This window comes from Mobula hypostoma, chromosome 2 (genome assembly GCF_963921235.1).
Source record: "Mobula hypostoma chromosome 2, sMobHyp1.1, whole genome shotgun sequence".
Classification (NCBI taxonomy): Eukaryota; Metazoa; Chordata; class Chondrichthyes; order Myliobatiformes; family Myliobatidae; genus Mobula; species Mobula hypostoma.
The window spans coordinates 219,892,225-219,912,255 of record NC_086098.1 but is presented as its reverse complement, the minus strand read 5'-3'; the positions used below and the strand labels follow the sequence as shown (position 1 = coordinate 219,912,255).

The window sequence follows — 20,031 nt, the reverse complement described above, 5'->3', positions numbered from 1 at the left end:
GTCTGTTGAGGTCATATAATGTGCCTGGTGCTCCCAGTGTGGCCTCCTATATATCGGTGAGACCCTACGTAGATTGGGAGACCGCTTCGCCGAGCACCTACATTCCGCCCGCCAGAAGAAGCGGAATCTCCCAGTGGCCACCCATTTTAATTCTACCCCCCCCCCCCCGTCCCCATTCTGATATGTGACCACAATTACTGTCGCGATGAGTCCACACTTCGGTTGGAGGAGCAACACCTTATTTTCCATCTGGGCAGCCTCCAACCTGATGACACGAGCATCAATTTCTCAAACTTTCGGTAATGCTCTCAACCCCCCTCCCCAATTCACTATTCCCCTTTCCCCCTCTCACCTTGCCTCCTTGCCCGCCCACCGCCTCCCTCTGGTGCTCCTCCCCCTTTTTCTTTCTTCCATGATCTTCTGTCCTCTCCTATCAGACTCCACTTCTCCAGCCCTGTATCTCTTTCAACTTCCCTGCTCTTTACTTCACCACTCCCCCTCTCGGTTTCACCTATCCCCTTGTGTTTCCCCCTCCCCTCCCCCCACCTTTTAAATCTACTCCTCATCTTTTTTTTCCAGTCCTGCTGAAGGGTCTCAGCCCGAAAAGTCAACTGTACTCTTTTTCCATTGATGCTCCCTGGCCTGCTGAGTTCCTCCAGCATTTTGTGTGTGTTCCATTTTATGTTTTCACTTAACAAGTAAACCTGTCAACAACAGAACATTTGTACTAAACTTTATTGCCAAACGTTTCAGTTAAACTGAACTATAAAAAAGTGGTGTGGATAAACGGTACTTTTGTTACGTAGTATTGACATATTTACACATATCAGTGAGAATCTTCAAATGACACACATGAAATGCTGGAGGGACTCATCAGGCCAAGTAGCATCTATGGAAAAAAGTACAGTAGAATCTCCAAATGCATGGGTTACTTTGTACCAAAAGAAATGATAAATCATTAAAAAAAATTGAGTAAAGATCAAACATTCAGAATCAGGTTTAAAATCATTGACAAATGTCATGAAATTCATTGTTTTGAAGAAGTACAGCGCAATACATTTAAAAAACGTAAATTACAACAAGAAATATATATTAAAATTTAAGGTAAGTAGTGCAAAAGTAGCAAGGTGGTATTCATGGGTTCATTTTCCATTTAGAAATCTGATGGCAGAAGGGAAGAAGCTGTTCTTCAAGGTCCTGTACCTCCTCTCTGAGATGGCAGTAATAAAGAATAATAGTAATAAGTAATAAAAAGAGGTTGTGTAATATTTGATGAGTATTTTAAAGGCAGTAGTGATTTCTTAGCAAACAACTATTGACACAGTTTAGCTTATTAAATAATTCATAGCAAACCATTAAGGAAGAATTCAATAGGTTCTGCCTTATGATCTGGAAGGTCAGAGTTGGTGATACCATTTCCTATTAAGTTACTAGAAAGGCATGCAAGAAAAAGAAACACGAACTTGCAAAGTCAGCTTGGGCAGAAAGAGAATCGCAATACAACATGGGTGAAAATTAATCAGAAGACGAGCCCCATCATGATCAACAGCAGCGTTGTAGGAGTGAGTGAGCGGGAAGTAAAATGTCAACGGTGAAGGCAGTGAGAAAACAGGAAGTTCATGAATTGTCTCCAAGGTGCCAGGGTACGGAATGTCTCCAATCGGGTGCAGAGTATTCTGACGGGAGGGAAAGGGTGAACAGCCAGAAGTCTCGGTACACGTTGGTACCAATGACGTAGGTAGAAAAAGGGAGGAGGTCCTGAAGAGAGACATCAGGAAGCTGAAAAGCAGGACCTCCATGGTAGTAATCTCATGATTGTTGCCTGTGCCATGTGCTAACAAGCACAAGAATAGAATGATCAGGCATATTAATGCGTGGCTGAGAGACTGATGTAAGGGGCAGGGCTTCAGGTTCTTGGATCACTGGGGTATCTCCTAGGGGAGGTACGACCTGTACAAAAGGATGGGTTACACCTAAACTTAAAGGGGTACAATATCCAAGCAGGCAGGTTTAATAGAGTTGTTCAGGCGGGTTTAAACTAATTTGGCAGGGGATGGGAACCAAAGTGATAGGGCTGAGGAAGAGGAAAACAGAAATAAATCAAAGATAGGGTGCAACGGAGCTGATAGAAAGGACAGGCAGAAAATGAGGCATAATCACAGCCAGTGGGATGAGTTACAGAGCAAGCGAGGCGTGGTGCAGTTAAAACAGAAAGCAACAAATTCTGGACTGAAAGTGTTGTATTTGAATGCATGCAGCATAAGAAATAAAATGGACGATCTTGAAATTCAGCTACAGATTGGCAAGTATGATGTTGTGGCCATCTCTGAAACTTGGCTAAAGGATGGCTGCCATTGGGAGCTGAATGTCCAAGGATATACAGTGTATCAGAAAGATAGGTTAGTAGGCAGAGGGGGTGGTGTAGCCCTGTGTTTAAGAAATAATATTAAATCATTAGAAAGGGATAACATAGGATCGGAAGGTGTAGAGTTTCTATGGGTTGAGTTAAGAAATGGCAAGGACCCTAATGGCAGTTGTATACAGGCCTCCAAACAGCAGCCAAGATATGGATTACACATTACAGCAGGAAAGTGATGTGTCAGAAGGTCAATGTCATGATAATCGTTGGGGATTTTAACATGAAAGTGGATTGGGAAAACTAGGCCAGTAATGGACCTCAAGAGAGAGAATTTATAGAATGTCTAAGAGATGGCTTTTTAGAATAGCTTGTTGTTGAGTCCACTAGGGGAATGGCTGTGCTGGATTATGTGTTGTGCAATGATCCAGAGATGATAAGAGAGCTTAAGGTGAAGGAACCCTTAGGGAACAGTGATCACAATATGATTGAGTTCACATTGAAATTTGGGAGGGAAGATATAAAATCCAATGTGTCGGTATTTCAGTGGAATAAAGGAAATTACAATTGCATGAGAAGGAAACTGGCCAAGGTTGACTGGAAAGGGACACTAGAAGGAAGGACAGCGGAGCAGCAATGGTTGGAGTTTCTGCAAAAAATGAGGGAAGTGCAAGACAGATATATTGCAAATAAGAAATTTTTGAATGGAAGGACACTACTGTAGCTGACAAATGAAGTCAGAGCCAAAGTAAAAGTAAAAGGGAGGGAAATAAGGAAGCCAAAGCTACTGGGAAGATAGGGGATTGGGAAGCTTTTAAAAACTCGCAGAAGGAAACCAAGAGGGTCATTAGGAAGGAAAAGATGAATTATGAAAGGAAGCTGGTGACTAATATCAAAGAAGATACTAAAAGCTTTTTTAAGTATATAAAGCGTAAAAGAGAGTTGAGGGTAGATCTAGGACCAATAGAAAATGACGGCGGAGATATTGTAATGAAAGATGCAGAGATGGCAGAGGAACTGAATGTGTATTTTGCATCAGTCTTCACAGTATAGCGGACATTCAAGAGTGTCAAGGAAGTGAAGTATGTGCTGTGAAAATTACGACTGAGGAGGTGCTCAGGAAGCTTAATGGTCTGAGGCTGGATAAATCTGGACCTGATGGAATGCACCCTCGGGTTCTGAAGGAAGTAGCTGGAGAGATTGTGGGGGCATTAATAATGATCTTTCAAGAATCAATAGATTCTGACATTGTACTGGATGACTGGGAAATTGCAAATGATACTCCGCTATTTAAGAATGGTGGGAGGCAGCAGAAAGGAAACTAGAGACCTGTTAGCCTGACAGTGGTTGGGAAGTTTTTGGAATCAATTGTTAGGGATGAGGTTACAGACTACCTGGAGGCACATGACAAGATAGGCCAAAGTCAGCATGGTTTCCTGAAAGGAAAATCCTGCCTGACAAACCTACTGCAATTTTGAGGGAATTACAAGCAGGGTAGACAAATGGGATGCAGTAGATGTGGTGTACTTGGATTTTCAGAAGGCTTTTGACAAGGTGCCCCAAATGCGGCTGCTTAGCAAGATAAGAGTCCATGGAATTACAGGGGAGTTACTAGCATGGGTGGAGCGTTGGCTGATCGGCAGAAAACAGAGTGGGAATAAAGGGATCCTATTCTGGCTGGCTGCCGGTTACCAGTGGAGTTCCACAGGGATCGGTGTTGGGACCGCTGCTTTTTACGATGTATGTCAATGATTTGGACCATGGGATTAATGGAATTGTGGCTAAATTTGCCAATGATACAAAGATAGGTGGAGGAGAGGGTAGTGTTGAGGAAACAGAAAGCATGCACAGAGACTTAGGTAATTTAGGGGAATGGGCAAAGTGGCAAATGAAATACAATGTTGGAAAATGTATGGTCATGCACTTTAGTGGAAGAAGTAAACAGGCAAACTATTAGTTAGATGGGGAGAGAATTCAAAATGCAGAGATACGAAGGGACTTGTGAGTCCTTGTGCAGGATACCATAAACGTTAACCTCCAGGTTGAGTCAGTGGTGAAGAAGGCGACTGCAATGTTGGCATAGAATATAAGAGCAGGGATGTGATGTTGAGGCTCTATAAGGCACTCGTGAGACCACACTTGGAGTATTGCGTGCAGTTTTGGGCCCCTTATTTTAGAAAGGATATCCTGACATTGGAGAGGGTTCAGAGGAGATTCACGAGAATGATTGTCAGGACACTGGAGCAGGGATCCAATCGCAGACCCAGTACTGTGCACACAGTGATATTAATTGAGTAACAAATCTCAAGGTGCAAACAAAGTCGGTGTCAAAGTTCAGGCAGAGATCAAAACATCCACAGAAATCCAAAGACCAGAATCAGGAAACAGGTGAGTTGATATTCAGCTGGACAGAGTACAGATATGAATGCTGGAAAGGCTCAGGAAAACTCACTGGCACAATCTGGCCACAAACAGGTGAAAACACAGGACTGAAATACACTGAGCAATAAACAGAGATGCAGATGATAGGTGGAGCACAATGAGACAGAAGTGGCAGCAAAACAGGTAATAATGAGAAACAGATGAGACGCGTAGTACTGGGCTGCGGGGCAGAGGGAATGACTGGAAAATGGCAGAGAGAGAGAACATCAAGGAAAGAGCCAAGCTGTTGAAGGAAGTTTTTGGCGAGAGTGGAAGTGAACTAGAGATGGAGGTTGGTGGGAAAGAGGAACGGAATGGAAAGAGGAAGAAAAGAAAGCAGAGGTACGGGATATCAAGATCTGAGGAATCAGCGGATGATCAAAGCAGGACAGCAAAACAGGAAGATGAAATTAAAGCAATTATAAAACTAAGCAAAGACGGGGCCTCTTTTGGTGATTGGAACCAGATTCATTTGACGAAGATGCTCTACAAAATTATAGGCGAGATTAAAGGAGCAAAGATTTTACAAAATGGATTGCTATTAGTGATTTGTCGGGATAGTTCTCAGCAAGTTAAAGTGATAAGATTAAGTAAGGTAGACGGCAAAGAAGTACAATGCTCAATACCCAACAATAGAAAGTGGACTAGAGGATTTATTTCGGGGATATCAACAAAAGTTACTATGGATGAGATTAAACAAAACATAAAAGGAGCAAAAATTATTGAGGCCAAACGTTTGAAAGTTACAAGAAACAGGAAAAAGTGTGATAGTTTATCGATAATGATTAACTTTGATGAAGAGAGATTGCCGACTAATGTTTACTTAGGGTATATGTGTTATGCAGTTAGAATATATATACCACCGCCTTTAAGATGCTATAAATGTCAGAAATTCGGGCACATTGCAGCGGTCTGCAGAGGAAAACAAAGATGTGGGAGATGCGCTGGAGAACATGAATATGGGAAATGTGAAGCGAGCGCTAGGCTGAAATGCTGCAATTGTGGCCAGGAACACAGCGCAGCTTATCGAGGGTGCATTTATAGCAAGAAGGCGGCTGAGATACAATATGTAAAAGTAACTCAAGGAATCAGTTATGCAGAGGCAGTGAAAGAAGTTGATGGAAAAAAGGCTGTCAAGCAAAGAAATACAGGGAATAATAAACTGGTGAATTGTGAGAGCTGTAATATGAAAAATAAGGATACACTATTAATGAGTAGAAAGGAGTTTGTGCTTTTTATGGTGGATGCAATTAATTGTTCAGTGCAAACAAGCAAAAGAACTGAGAAAATTAAAATTATCGTCAAGTCTGCAGAAAAGTATCTTGGTATTAATGGGATTAGGTGGGAAGAAGTCAAAGAAATGCTGAATGGAGGATCCAACAGTTCATAGGCAGGGGAGATGGAATCTTTATGGCAGTATCCTTATCGCAAATGGTCAAGAATTTAAGAAATGTTTCAGAACTTAAGGAAAATCCTCAGATTTTATGGTTGAAGCCCAGAGTAAATGTGCAGAACTCCAACAACAAATAGAAGTACGCGACAAGAACAACTGTGAGTTGGAAAGAGATTGGAAAATGGAGGAAATTATTACAAGGATACAAAAGGAAAAAGAATTTGTTGCAAAGTGAATTATCCACATTCAGATTATAAAATTGAAAACATGGAAGCAAACGAAGAAGAACTCCGAGGTCTCAGTAAACAACTGCAGGCTACGATCCAAGAAAAGGAAAACCTGAAAAAGCAGATAGACTTGGGAAAAACAAGTTTAAAAGTATAACGTGCGATAATTACTATTCTTTAACAAGATGATTTTAGTCTTACAAGTGATGTAGATGAAATCAATGTAATTGAGGTAATGCAACTACATGAAAACATGTGACAAAATGAGGGAAGAATAGCAGTTTGCGGCATTATCTAATAAGCGCATTAAGCAGTCACGAGGAATTGCAACTACAGAGTGATGCTAATAGAACTGCAGGCTGAACTAGATTGTCTAAGGTAGAGAACTCCAGGACATATTTGTTTGGAACACCACAAGTCTGGCAGGTGGCGGTAATGCACTGAAATCTGGTTGCCAACTGCCATTAAACAAAAAAGAAGAAGAAGAAGGCGTAGTACTCAGTAATACAGGGGCCAGAATAGAGAAGGAGTGGGGACAGGAGCACATGGGGCATGAAAACAAACAAGAGCAATTGGCAATACTAAACCACAGACAGATGGCTAGGGGGACAACACACAAAAAGACAAATTTCAACAGGAGGTACTGACAATGATGCCAGGAATGAAAGGTTTACCATATGACGAATGTTTGGCTGCTCTTGGGCTGGATTCCCTGGCATTCAGGAGAATGAGGGGGGATCTCCGAGAAACATTCAGAATGTTAAAAGGCCTGAACAGATTAGATGTGGCAAAGTTATTTCCCATGGTAGGGGAGTCTAGGACAAGAGGGCACGACTTCAAGAATGAAGGATGTCCATTTGGAACAGAGATGCAGAGAAATTGCTTTAGTCAGAGGGCGGTAAATCTGTGAAATTTGTTGCCGCGAGAGGCTGTGGAGGCTAAGTGATTGGGAGTATTTAAGGCAGAGATAGATAGGTTCTTAATTAGCCCGGGCATCAAAAGGTATGGGGAGAAGGCAGGGAAGTGGGGATGACTGGAAGAATTGGATCAGCCCATGATTGAATGGCAGAGCGGACTCAATGGGTCGAATGGCCTATTTCTGCTCCTATTTCTTATGGTCTTATAGTCTTATGGTCTAATTAGCAAAGCAGACCTGTCCTTTACTATCCCGCAAACCATCTCCATTTAAAGCGAGGAGGAATTGTGACATAGCTAAACATCTTCAACACTTTCCTCAGTCTGCTAAATAATTCAAGAGTGCTGAGAACATGCAAGAAGAATGTGTTACAAAGATAAGCAATGCACACAAAATGCTGGAGGAATTCAGACTAGGCAGCATCTATGGGTAAGAGTAAACAGTCGACGTTTCAGACTGAGGCTCTTCATCAGAGCTGGTTGTGTGTGTAACAAGAATATGTTGTATATTCTAGAGACCTTCGAAAACAACTTCCTATGGATGATCCTCAGAACATTCTGTTGACAAGAATCTCAAACTGACAGCTGTCTTAGAGAACAAATCCAGTGTCCAGCAGGTGAAAAGAAGGATTAAAAGTGGTTTGCTCTGTGCAGAATGCTACCAGCTGCATTGATCCAAGGCAGGGCCACACTAGATGGAGTCAAATGGGGTTGGTCCAAGCATTCTTGGCAAAGAGCTACAGTGAATAAGGTGAAGCCATACAACCTGGTGCAGGATGCCCCCTAAACCAGTGCTGCTTCATTCTTATGTGTCACATAAGGCAAGAAATGGATTGAAAGAATGAATCCACCAAACTCCAGATGGTGAAATGCTTAGTGCTTTACTCCTTTACACCAAGCAAACTTTCATTTTCAATGACTTCATCTTATTTTTCTCACTACATGGGAAACCTGCTTTCCTATTCTTATGTAATCTCCATATATGCACTAACTGGCCAACTCTACTTCAGCATCTCCCTTGATCTTTACAAAGTCTGTAAATTGTCAATCTACTTGTCCAGTATTAAGTACCAGATGAACAGAAATTTCCACCATCTAAAAATTTAAATACTGAGTTGAATTGACTTTATTATTTACGTCCTTCATATACATGAAGAGTAAAAATCATTACGTTATGTCTCTGCCTAAGTGTGCAATGTGCAATTATAGTAATTTATAATAAATAGTATGTACAACAGGACAGTCAATATAACATAGAAATGCAATCGTGTCAGCATGAATTAATCAGTCTGATCGTCTGGTGGAAGACGCTGTCCCGGAGCCTGTTGGTTCTGGCTTTTATGCTGCAGTACCTCTTCCTGGATGGTAGCAGCTGGAACAATTTGTGGTCGGGTGCTTTGGGACCCAAATGATCCTTCAGACCCTTTATACACACCTGGCTTTGTAAATGTCCTGAATAGTGGGAAATTCACACCTACAGATGCGCTGGGCTGTCCGCACCACTCTCTACAGAGTCCTACAATTAAGGGAAGTACAGTTCCCATACCAGGCACTGATGTAGCAAGTCAGGATGCTCTCAATTGTGCCCCTGTAGAAAGTTCTTAGGATTTGGGGGCCCATACCAAACTTCTTTAACGCCTGAGGTGAAAGAGGTGCTATTGTGCCTTTTCCCCACATAGCTGGTATATACAGCCCACGTGAGATCCTCAGTGATGTTTATGCCAAGAAACTTAAAGCTGTTCACCCTCTCAACCCCAGATCCACTGATGTCAATGTGGGTTAGCCTGTCTGCATTCCTCCTGTAGTCCACAACCAGCACTTTGTGTTTGCGACGTTTAGAGAAAGGTTGTTTTCTTGACACCACTGTGTCAGGGTGATGACTTCTTCTCAGTAGGCTACCACAGTATTATTTGAGATTGGGCCAATCAGTGTAGTGTTGTCAGCAAATTTAATTAGCAGATTGGATCATAGGCATACAGAGAGTAAAGGAGGGGAGTCAGGGTACAGTCTGAGGGGCATCTGTGTTGAGGGTCAGAGGGGCAGAGGTGAGGGATCCCACACTTACCACAATGAACTCATTGATTTTGTTGTATTTCTTTGCTCTACTGTGAATCTCAAAGTAGTACATGGTGTACTTTGCATAACCTCTCCTACTCTTACAGCCTTCTGAGTCTACTTTCCTCTTGATCATCCCCAAAATTAATTACTGCTGAATAGGCAGCTGTGCTTTCAGTTACTAAGGCACAAAGTCTCTCTGCCATGCCACCTGGGATAAAACCTATCCCTTTTACCAGGTTTATCAGCTCTAACATCTCTTTATTACTCAGCACTGAGTGCTGTTTGATAATGTTCCAGCCAGGTTCATCGTGTAGTTCAAAAGTCCAGAGCTGCTGTATTAATTGTTTCGTATCCCATATAACTGTGGGTTTAGCTGTAATAAATCGTTTCACTTCACATTTGGTGAGATTTGAGAAGTGAGCCATACGTAGCTACATGCTGTTCCCAAAAACTTGTCGAACAGCATTCCATTTATATATTAGGTAAAAAGAATAGTGTTGCATGCAAAGTTCACAACTGTGTTGTAACGTAAAAGTGGTGTTTGGTATTTGGTTTGGCAATGTATTAGGATCGTAAAAGCTAATGTAGCAGATTGAAATTTGTTCTGTAGTCCCCGAAGACTTCATTATTCATTTACTCCTTAGCGATGATTGGGTTAAATGCAATGTGGTTAACAAAGCAGCATCTGATCTAAGTTTCTTCTGACTGTTCTTCCTGTTTCTGTTGAAATGAAATAGAAGTACTTTAAAGAAGTTTTGCTTTCAAAGCTAAGTGGCTAAAACTGAACCCAACAATACTGTCTCTAGAGAGAAAAGGTAAGAGATTCTTATCCGTGTTGTGTTTATTTTAGATATATATTTTATGAGAGTAATCGTTAGAATTATGATGGCCATTGTACAAATACAGATCTGGGTAATCTTTCAAAGGGTAAGAAACTGGCTTTAAGAATGATTTGCTCTGAGGTTCACTCTTGACTTAATAATATAATAAAATCACAAAGTTGATAAAATAGCGGGATCCACAATATATGAACATTTTATAATTGTCACAAAGCAATCAGTGGTCGCTTAATATACACTTAGTGGCCACTTTATTAGATTCATCCTGTACCTAATGAACTGATCACTGAGTGCATGCTTGTGACTTTCTGCTGACCTAGCCCATCCGCTGCAGCTTCAATGTGCTGTGCATCTAGAAATGCTCTCCTGCACACCATTGTTATAACACATGGTTATTTGAGTTCATCACCCTCCTGTCAGTTTGAACCAGTCTAGCCATTGTCCTCTGATCTCGCAATAACAAGGCGTTTTCGTCCACAGATCTGCTGCTCACGAAATGGTGTTTGTGTTTTGCACCATTCTTTGTAAACTCTAGTCTGGAGACTGTTGTGCGTGAAAATCCCAGGAGATCAGCAATTTCTGAGATACTCAGACCACCCTGTCTGGCACCAACAATCATTCCATGGCAAACATCACTTAGATCGCATTTCTTCCCCATCCTGATATTTGGTCTGAACAACAACTGAATCTCTTGACCATGTCTGCAAGCTTTTATGCGTGGTGTTGCTGTCACATGATTGGCTGATTAGATATTGGCATTAATGAGCAGGTGTACAGTTTTACCTAATAAAATGGCCAGATTATATGTGATCTGTGAAAACCTTAAGGAACGAATGTAGTAAGAGGAAACATTTTTCTTTCATACATTACAGCTATGTTGATCTGAGCGAAACTTAGTGCAACAAAAATGTATCTGTCAGCCTGTGTTACATTTGTTCTGGTTGGAGCTGCACTTGGAAAGAATAACCTCAATCCTGGAATACAAAGCAAAATTATGCAGAAAGGTTTAGAATATGGTAAGTATAGTTTAAATACGTTTATTTAAAAAGTCTCAACATTTTCTGGTATCTTGTACCTTGAGTCATTCTAAAATTTGTCATTGCCTTTATTTAAAACTTAACTGAGTGTGATGTAATGTTCCCCAAGAGGTTTTGCAGATACTTGAAATCTGAAGCAGCACACACAAAATGGTGGAGTCACTCTGCAGGTCAGGTAGCATCTATGGAGGAAAATGAACGGTCGACATTTCGGGCCAAAACCCTTCATCAGAACCTGAAGGGTGTCAGCCATTTCTCTCAACAGATGTTGTCTGACCTACTGAGCTCTTTCAGCTTTTTGCGTCTGTTGCAAGACAACTGAAAGTTAGATTAGAAATCCAGAGTTAAATAAATAATATAATAGCAAACTGAAATGAGCAGGAAAAAACCGGGTCAGTAACGATCATGGGAAAGTCACACTGAGGTATCAGATGGTGCTCGGGTGAAACGACAAGTTACAGCTTCATTCAATAGAAAGGCTGGTCTATTTTAAATGTTGATGTTGCCATTTTAAGGCGCTACATACAGGAAGTTAGGCAAATAATTTTGCATAATGAAGAGGTTTAATGAGTTACAGATGTTATTGGGACATTAACATGTATAAGGGGCAGCTATGATCCTCCAAATATATAATAAATAATTAACAGATGGGTTAAGCGAGACAGTTTTACGAGGTCAGGGACATAAACTGTGGGCTTGGCTCCTGAAAACCTATCTCTGAAGCAAATTGAAATGGTTGGCCACTGGGAGATCCTGATTCATGTTGGAGGAGCAACTCCTTATAGACACCAACCTGATAACATCAATGTTAATTTCTCTCTATTCCTCCCCTCCCCCACCTCTGTCTTCACTTTTTACCCCATTCTGGTGGCTCTCTTACCCCTTCTCCTCCTCTACCCTCATGACCTGCCTATCTCCTTCCACTGGTTCCAGTCCTCCTTCCCTTTCTTCCATGGTCCTCAGTCCTCCCCTATCAAATTCCTTCTTCAGCTCTTCCACCTCTTCAACCTATCACCTCCCAGCTTCTCAAATCATATCCCTCCCCCCATGCACCCATCTTCCCCCTCACCTGGTCTCACCTATCACCTGCCAGCTTCACTCCTTCTCTTCCCCCCCCCACGCCCCCCACCTTCTTATTCTGCCCCTGCCTCTTCCTTTCCAGTCCTGATGAAGATCTCGGTCTGAAACATCCTGACAAAATAGTGGGAATCATTCAGAAACACAAGAGGTTCTACAGGTGTTGGAAATCCAAAGTAACACACAAAAAATGCTGGAGAAACCCAGCAGGTTAGGCAGCGGCTATGGAGAGGAATAAACAGTAATCGTTTCAGGCCAAGATCCTTCAGCAGGACTGGAAAGGAAAGGAGAGCAAGTCAGAATAAGATGGTCAGAGAAGAGGGAAGGAGTACAAGTTATAAGGTGATAGGTAAAGCCAGGTGGGTGGGGGAGAGGGGGAATAAAGTGAGAGGTGATAGGTAGAAACGATAAAGAGCTGAAGAAGATAGAGTCTGATAGGAGAGGGGAGTGGACTACGAGAAGGAAATGCAGTGTCAGGGGAAGTTGACAGGCAGAAGAGAAGAGGTAAGAGGGCAGCCAGAGTAGGAATGGAAGAAGAGGGAAGGTGAAGAGGTAAAAATACCTGAAGTTAGAGAATCAATGCTTATGCCATCAGTTTGGAGGCTGTCCAGATGGAATATGAGGTGTGCTCCTCCAACCTGGGAGTAGCTTCATCGCGGCAATAGAGGAGGACATGTCAGAATGGCAGAGGGGATTGGAATTAAAATGGTTGGCCATTGGGTAATCCTACTTGTTGCAGATAGAGAGAAGGCGCTCGACATCAAAGGTGTAATTCTTCAGTCCTGATTTGGGAGGCAATACTTTGGTAAATTTTTTACCTTAATCGTCAGACCAGCCTGTTCAATCACTAAATCCTTAAGTGCTTTCCTCCACAATCCAAGTCAGGCCAAACCCTGTGGTGCATTCTACATAATTCAGTCACCCAGTCATCACCTGACCTTACTCATGATCATCCTGGAAGAAAGCGCTCACCAAGCCTATGCCTGCCAATCCCACACACTCAAAACCATAAGGTGTATTTCTAATCCCTTCTGCTACCTCCCAAATGCTGATACCACCCCCATCACCGAATCCTGGCCACGGAAAATATTTCCAATTCCCTTCCCAAAGTGCCAATGCCTTGGGTCCTTCCCTCTTCTTGCCCTTTCTTTTGTCTATCTCTTTACTCTGCTTACTTTCACTCCTCGCCCTCCCCCTACAAACAGACAAAAACAGCACCGGGGAGGTATCGATGTTTATCCAAGGGCACCTCTCACTTCCTCCCTCCCAGCCAGTCCCCCCCCCCCACCCAATCCATGAGTTACTGTAGGTCCACCTGTGGTTGAATGCTCAGAGTGGAAAAGAGAGGGTCCCATGGTAGTGTAGCAGTTAGCATGACACTATTACAGCTCAGGACATTGGAGTTCGGAGCTCAATCCCAGCACCATCTGAAAGGAGTTGGTACATTCTCCCTGTGACCATCTGGGTTTCCTCTGGGTGCTCCAGTTTCCTCCAAACATATGCCAGTTAGGCAGTTAATTGGTCATTGTAAATTGCCCTGTGGAGGCAGAGATAGACAAAAGAAAGGGCAAGAAGAGGGAAGGACCCAAGGCATTGGCACTTTGGGAAGAGAATTGGAAATATTTTCCGTGGCCAGGATTCGGTGATGGGGGTGGTATCAGCATTTGGGAGGTAGCAGAAGGGATTAGAAATACACCTTATGGTTTTGAGTGTGTGGGATTGGCAGGCATAGGCTTGGTGAGCGCTTTCTTCCAGGATGAGCATGAACAAGGTCAGGTGACGACTGGGTGACTGAATTATGTAGAATGCACCACAGGGTTTTGCCTGACTCGGATTGTGGAGGAAGACATTTAAGGATTTAGTGATTGAACAGGCTGGTCTGACGATTAAGGTAATATGTCCAGATGGAGTATGAGTGGAATTAAAATGGATGGCCACTGGGCAATCCTGCTTTTTCAGGTGGGCAGAGTGGAGGTGCTCAGCGAAGCGGTCTCCCAAATCTATGTTTCTTCCTCCTTTCCCCCAGCTTCTAACTCTGACTCCTCATCTTATGTCTCCATTCCTGCCAAAGGGTCTCGATCCAAAGAGTTGAATGTATTCTTTGCCATAGATGCTGCCTGGCCTGCTGACTTCCTCCAGCATTTTGTGTGTGTTGTTTGGATTTTCAGCATCTGTAGATTTTCTTTTATTTCTGATCGAACATAAGGAATGCTAGGGATCTAAGAGTAGAACGAAACGGAGAAATTAAAGAAAAGTAGTATTATTAAAACAGTATTAGAATTCGCAAAATAGTGGTGAAGAAATTAATGGGACTAAGGTTGGCAGATCCTTTGTATTTGAGTACTCTGTATACTCAGAGGTGGTTGTGGAAACAATGAAAAATGGAACACACAGATCAATTATCTTATATTAGTAAAGAGAATAGTTAGAGTCCACTGCAAATGATGTTATAAAAGGAAATTTCTTCCCCCCCATCCCCCATCAGGATTCACATATCACCAACTAGCTCATTTCCTCCCCCTCCCCCACCCTTTTATACTAGCTTCTGCCCTTGTCCTTTCCAGTCCTGATGAGGTGTCTCATCCTGAAACATTGTCTGTGCATTTTCTTTCATAAATGCTGCCAGACCTGCTGAGTTCCTCCAGCTGTTTGTGTGTGTTGCTCAAGACTTCCAGCACCTGCAGTTCCTCTGTGTCTCTGATTTAGAAAATATCACTGGGAGTAGATAATGCCAACATAGATTTACAAAAGGAAAAGTGCGCTGGACAAGCCTTGCTGGGATTTGAGTTGATGTTTCGGGCTGAGACCCTTCGTTAGGACTCAGTAGAAATTCTTCCTCATCTTTGTTCTAAAGGGACGTCCTTCTATTCTGAGGCTGTGTCCTCTAGTCCTGGACCGTCTCTCCCCCACCCCACACCCCCCCCCCCCACTATTGGACACATCTTCTCAGCATCCACTCTATCTAGGTCTTTCAATATTCGATAGGTTTCAATGAAATCCCCCTTCATTCTTCCAAACTCCAGTGAGTCCAGGCCCAAAGGCATCAAATGCTTCTCATGTGTTAACCCTTTCATCTCTGGAATCATTCTCGTGAACCTTCTCTAGACCCTCTCTGATGCCAGTACATCCCTTGTTCGATAAGGGGTGCAAAACCGACCACAATACATCAAGTGCGGTATCACCAATGCCTGACGATTGACCAGGCAGCCCTTCGTTGTCAGATCACAGATTTTATTTTCATCCACTGCCACCTGAAAATGTTTTTAGCTTGATAAGTTCTCGTATGGGTTTAACGTGTTATATATTGTGTTCCTGTGTCGACATGATTAGGCAGGCAACTTGCTGTCAAGGTTGCTGAGGAGAAGATTCAAGAGTTGCATCTACCAGAAATAACTGGGAAAGAACACTGGCTTGGCTGGCTAAAATACCATATTGATGGGTATGTGTGGCAAGTAGTAAACAAATTCTTATCCGGTTTATAGTGCTTGTTGTTGTGCGATTTGTTGGGCTACATTTTAATGACTATACTGCAAGAAGTGATGTAACACTGAGTTTAGTTTACTTCGGCGGCACCTTTTAGTCACAGTTCAGAAACTACATTAAAACAACATTAAAACAAGGAGAAGTGTCTCTCTGGAAAATGTTCCATATCATTTTCATTCTATACTTACGTTCATCCTTGTCTTGGTACTGTATCTCACTAAGGTGATCATGTTGTGCTTGTTGGGCAATTATTTTTGTTCTTCTACTTTCTGACTTCTCATTAAATTGGTAACTTCATATTGTCACATGTGAAGAAGTACAGTGAAAAGCTTTTTTTTGCATGCTGTCCATACAAATCATTTCATTACACCAGCAATTTGAGGTAGTACAAGGGAAAGCAATAGCAGAATGTAGAATAAAGGGTTACCATTGCAGAGAAAGTGCAGTTCAGACTGACTATAAGATGCAATGACCATGACAAGGTATATCGTGAGGGTAAGAGTCCATCTTATTGTACTAGGGAACCGTTCAATAGTAAACACAAAATAATCTGCAGATGCTGTAAAAGATCAAAGCAACACTTTCAGTACACTGGATGAACTCAGCAGGTCGGGCAGCATCAGTCAGAAACGATGAGTCGATGTTTCGGGCCGGAACCCTTCGTCAGGACTGAAGAATGAAAGATGGGGAAGGATTTGAAGAATGCTTGTAGCGTTAGTTGATAGACCAGTAATTTGAAAGACAAAGGGGTGGGGGAGGGGAAGCATTGACGTCATAGCCCTTGAAAACAATGGGTGGTAGAAGAAGGAGGTGGAACCATGAGGGAGCTGGGGGAGGGGGTGGAGTGAAATAGGGATAGAGGAAGGGAGGGGGAGGGAGTTACCGGAAGTTGGAGAATTCTATGTTCATACCAAGGGGCTGGAGACTACCTAGACGGTATATGAGGTGTTGCTCCTCCAACCTGAGGCTTTCCGTTCCAGGATCTGCTCTGAGGATGAGGCTTTCCATTCCAGAACATCTCAAATGTCGTCTTTCTTTAAGGATCGTGGTTTCCCTTCTACCGTCATCAATGATGCCCTCACCCGCATCTCCTCCATTTCCCGCACTTCGGCCCTCACCCCACCCTCCCGCAACCACAACAGGGACAGAGTTCCCCTTGTCCTCACCTACCACCCCACCAGCCTCCGGATCCAGCACATTATCCTCCGCAACTTCTGCCACCTTCAATAGGACCCCACCACTAAGCACATCTTTCCCTCTCCACCTCTGTCCGCTTCCCGCAGGGATCAGTCCCTCCACGACTCCCTTATCCACACGTCTATCCCCACTGATCTCCTACCCGGTACTTATCCCTGTAAGCGTAAGTGCTACACTTGTCCCTACACCTCCCCTCTTGCCAACATTCAGGGCCCCAAACAGTCCTTCCAGGTGAGACAACACTTCACTTGTGAGTCTGTTGGGGTCATCTATTGCATCCGGTGCTCCCGGTACAGCCTCCTCTACATCGGTGAAACCCGACGCAGATTGGGGGACCGCTTCGTCGAGCACCTCCACTCTATCCGCCACAACAGACAGGATCTCCCGGTAGCAACCCACTTCAACTCTGCTTCCCATTCCCATTCAGATATGTCCATACATGACCTTCTCTACTGCCATGATGAGGCTAAACTCAGGTTGGAGGAGCAACACCTCATATACCGTCTAGGTAGTCTCCAGTCCCTTGGTATGATCATAGAATTCTCCAACTTCCGGTAATTCCCTCCCCCTCCCTTCCTCTATCCCTATTTCACTCTACCCCTCCCCCAGCTCCCTCATGGTTCCATCTCCTTCTTCTACCACCCATTGTTTTCAGGGCTATAATGTCAATGCTTCCCCTCCCCCACCCCTTTGTCTTTCAAATTACTGGTCTTTCAACTGAAGCTACAAGCATTCTTCAAATCCTTCCCCATCTTTCATTCTTCAGTCCTGACGAAGGGTTCTGGCCCGAAACGTCGATTCATCGTTTCTGACTGAGACTGCCCAGCCTGCTGAGTTCATCCAGCGTACTGAAACCGTTCAATGGTCTTGTACAGTGGGTTAGAATCTGCCTTTGAGTGTTATGGTATGTGCTTTCAGGGTTTTCTTTTATCTAAGAACAGGGAGAAGCCAGAATGTCGAGGGTGGGTGGGATCTTTGATTATGCTGACTGCTTTCTTGAGGCAGTGAGAAGTGTAGGCAGTGTTCATGGAGGGGAGGCTGGTGGGCTTTCTTGGCTGTGGCTCTAATGTGGTTGTCTATAAGATGACACTTGTGTCTCGTTATTTACTTTCTACATTGCTATCCTCTTATATCGCCAATACAATTTTTTGTAGAACATTGCCCTAAAAACACATATCTTGAGCAAATCTGATGAGTTGTCCATTTACATTAGAAGAAGTTACTAACTTCCCATATCCCTGAAGATACTACTCAGCAAAGACCTATGTTGATGATAAAATTCTCCTCCATCTTCAATGCTTAACTGGATGAGATTGCTGAGACATTTGCATCAGAGGAAGCTACTATTAAAATTGGCTCACTGCTTTCTCACAATTTGAGAACAGGAATCCATGCAAGAGCATATAAACACTCTGTGGCCAACAGCAGTCCTAACAACAGCCAGGAGCGCTCTGGGAACTGAGCTGTAGAACTTGGCGATGAACATCTTCAGTCACAAATCTATAGTCTTGTTATCCATATCTGTGAAGAGGAGAATATACAAGCAGACATCAAAACTGCTCTAATAACCATCTTCTAAAAAGCAGACAAGATTTACTGTTGCGGCTATGGATGCAGTCAAGACCAGGATCGTTCTCAACAGGCCTCCTCTCAGTAGTGATTCTGTGCTTCAATGGATACAGTAAGCATGAACTTGTACATGCAAAGCTCTGAGGAAAGTTCAGGGAGCAGCACTGGCTTCCTTACATGGTCAACTGCAACTTCAAAAATGTCTTTGATTCATTCCATCCATCAGGAGCAAGCCTCAGATTTGGCTGCCCGCAGAAATTTGGGTCAGTTTAGCTGTGGCTCAGGCTGTGACGTTAAACAGCGGGATTACAGCAGAGCCATCACAGTGATGATACTTGTGAAACAAAGCTGCATCATTGCCCCAACACCATTCTCAATTGGTTAAATCAATGAGAGAACGGGCCTTACCCTCAATATCCACAAGGCTTAAGAGAATGATCCTGGGAATGAATGGGCTTATATATGAGGAGTATTTGATGCCTCTGGGCCTATACTGTACTCACTGGAGTTTAGAAGAATGAAGGGGGGTGGATTTCATTGAAATGCACTGAGTACTGAAAGGCCTAGATGGAGTGGATGTAGAAAGGATGTTTCTAATAAGAGGAGAATCCAGGACCAGAGGGCACAGCCCCAAAATAGAAGGACATCCCTTTAGAACAGAAATAAGGAGGAATTTCTTTCGCCAGAGGGTGGTGAATCTGTGGAACTCATTGCCACAGACATCTGTTGAGGCCAAAGTATAGGATATATTTAAAGCAGAGGTTGATAACTGCTTGATTAGTAAAGGTTATGGGGATAAGGCACTGGAGTTGAACTGAGAGGGAAAATAAATCAGCCGTGTCGAATGGTAGAGAAGACTTGATGGGCCAAATGGCCTAAGTCTGCTCTCATGGTCTTATAGACTAACATCGACTTGTACTGCCTGCAGTAAACTGCTCTCCAATATTAAAGGGTTCCCAAAATCATGGAAAAATGTGGACCATTTCCCCAATCCTAATACACCCCACCCCCCGTCAGCAAAAGCCAACATTGACAATAACATTCATTGTCATCTTTAATGCAGAGTCCCAGTTTTCAATCAATTGAGATATCGGAAGATCAGTTCCTCAAACCTGGCACAAGACTCAAGATCTACCAAACATCACTACCCTCTTACACTTACTGAGAGCTGGATAACCTACAGCAGTCCCCTCAAGGTACTATAACAAGACAACCAACAATCCTCCAAATTCACTGATGGAATAGACAAACCTACATCAGAATCACACACAAAATTCTAGAGGAACTCAACAAGTCAGGCTGCATCTATGGAAAGGAATAAAGAGTCGACGTTTTGGACCAAGACCCTTCATCAGGATCACTATACACTCGTACACCAAAATCCCCATCACAGAGGCCCCATTACACACGTCATCTTCTTTGGCCAGGCCACGTTGTTTGCATATCCAGTGCTAAATTT

The 20,031-nt window shown here is 43.1% G+C and overlaps 1 protein-coding gene across 4 annotated transcripts in view; it reads left to right on the top strand.

The window, feature by feature from the left end:
• The window catches only part of LOC134342862 (bactericidal permeability-increasing protein-like), a 92,667-nt gene that overhangs the window by 1,911 nt on the left and 70,725 nt on the right, over window positions 1-20,031 (top strand). The window contains exons 1-4 of one of the 4 annotated variants that reach the window (XM_063041514.1): window positions 7,868-7,929; window positions 10,108-10,185; window positions 11,082-11,225; window positions 15,654-15,762. In XM_063041514.1, coding sequence (XP_062897584.1) covers window positions 11,117-11,225; window positions 15,654-15,762 — 218 coding nt within the window. In that variant the 5' untranslated portion in view covers window positions 7,868-7,929; window positions 10,108-10,185; window positions 11,082-11,116. Of the gene's footprint in view, window positions 1-7,867; window positions 7,930-8,608; window positions 9,853-10,107; window positions 10,186-11,081; window positions 11,226-15,653; window positions 15,763-20,031 lie in introns of those variants that run through there. The other 3 variants (XM_063041513.1, XM_063041512.1, XM_063041515.1) reach the window with 3 other exon arrangements.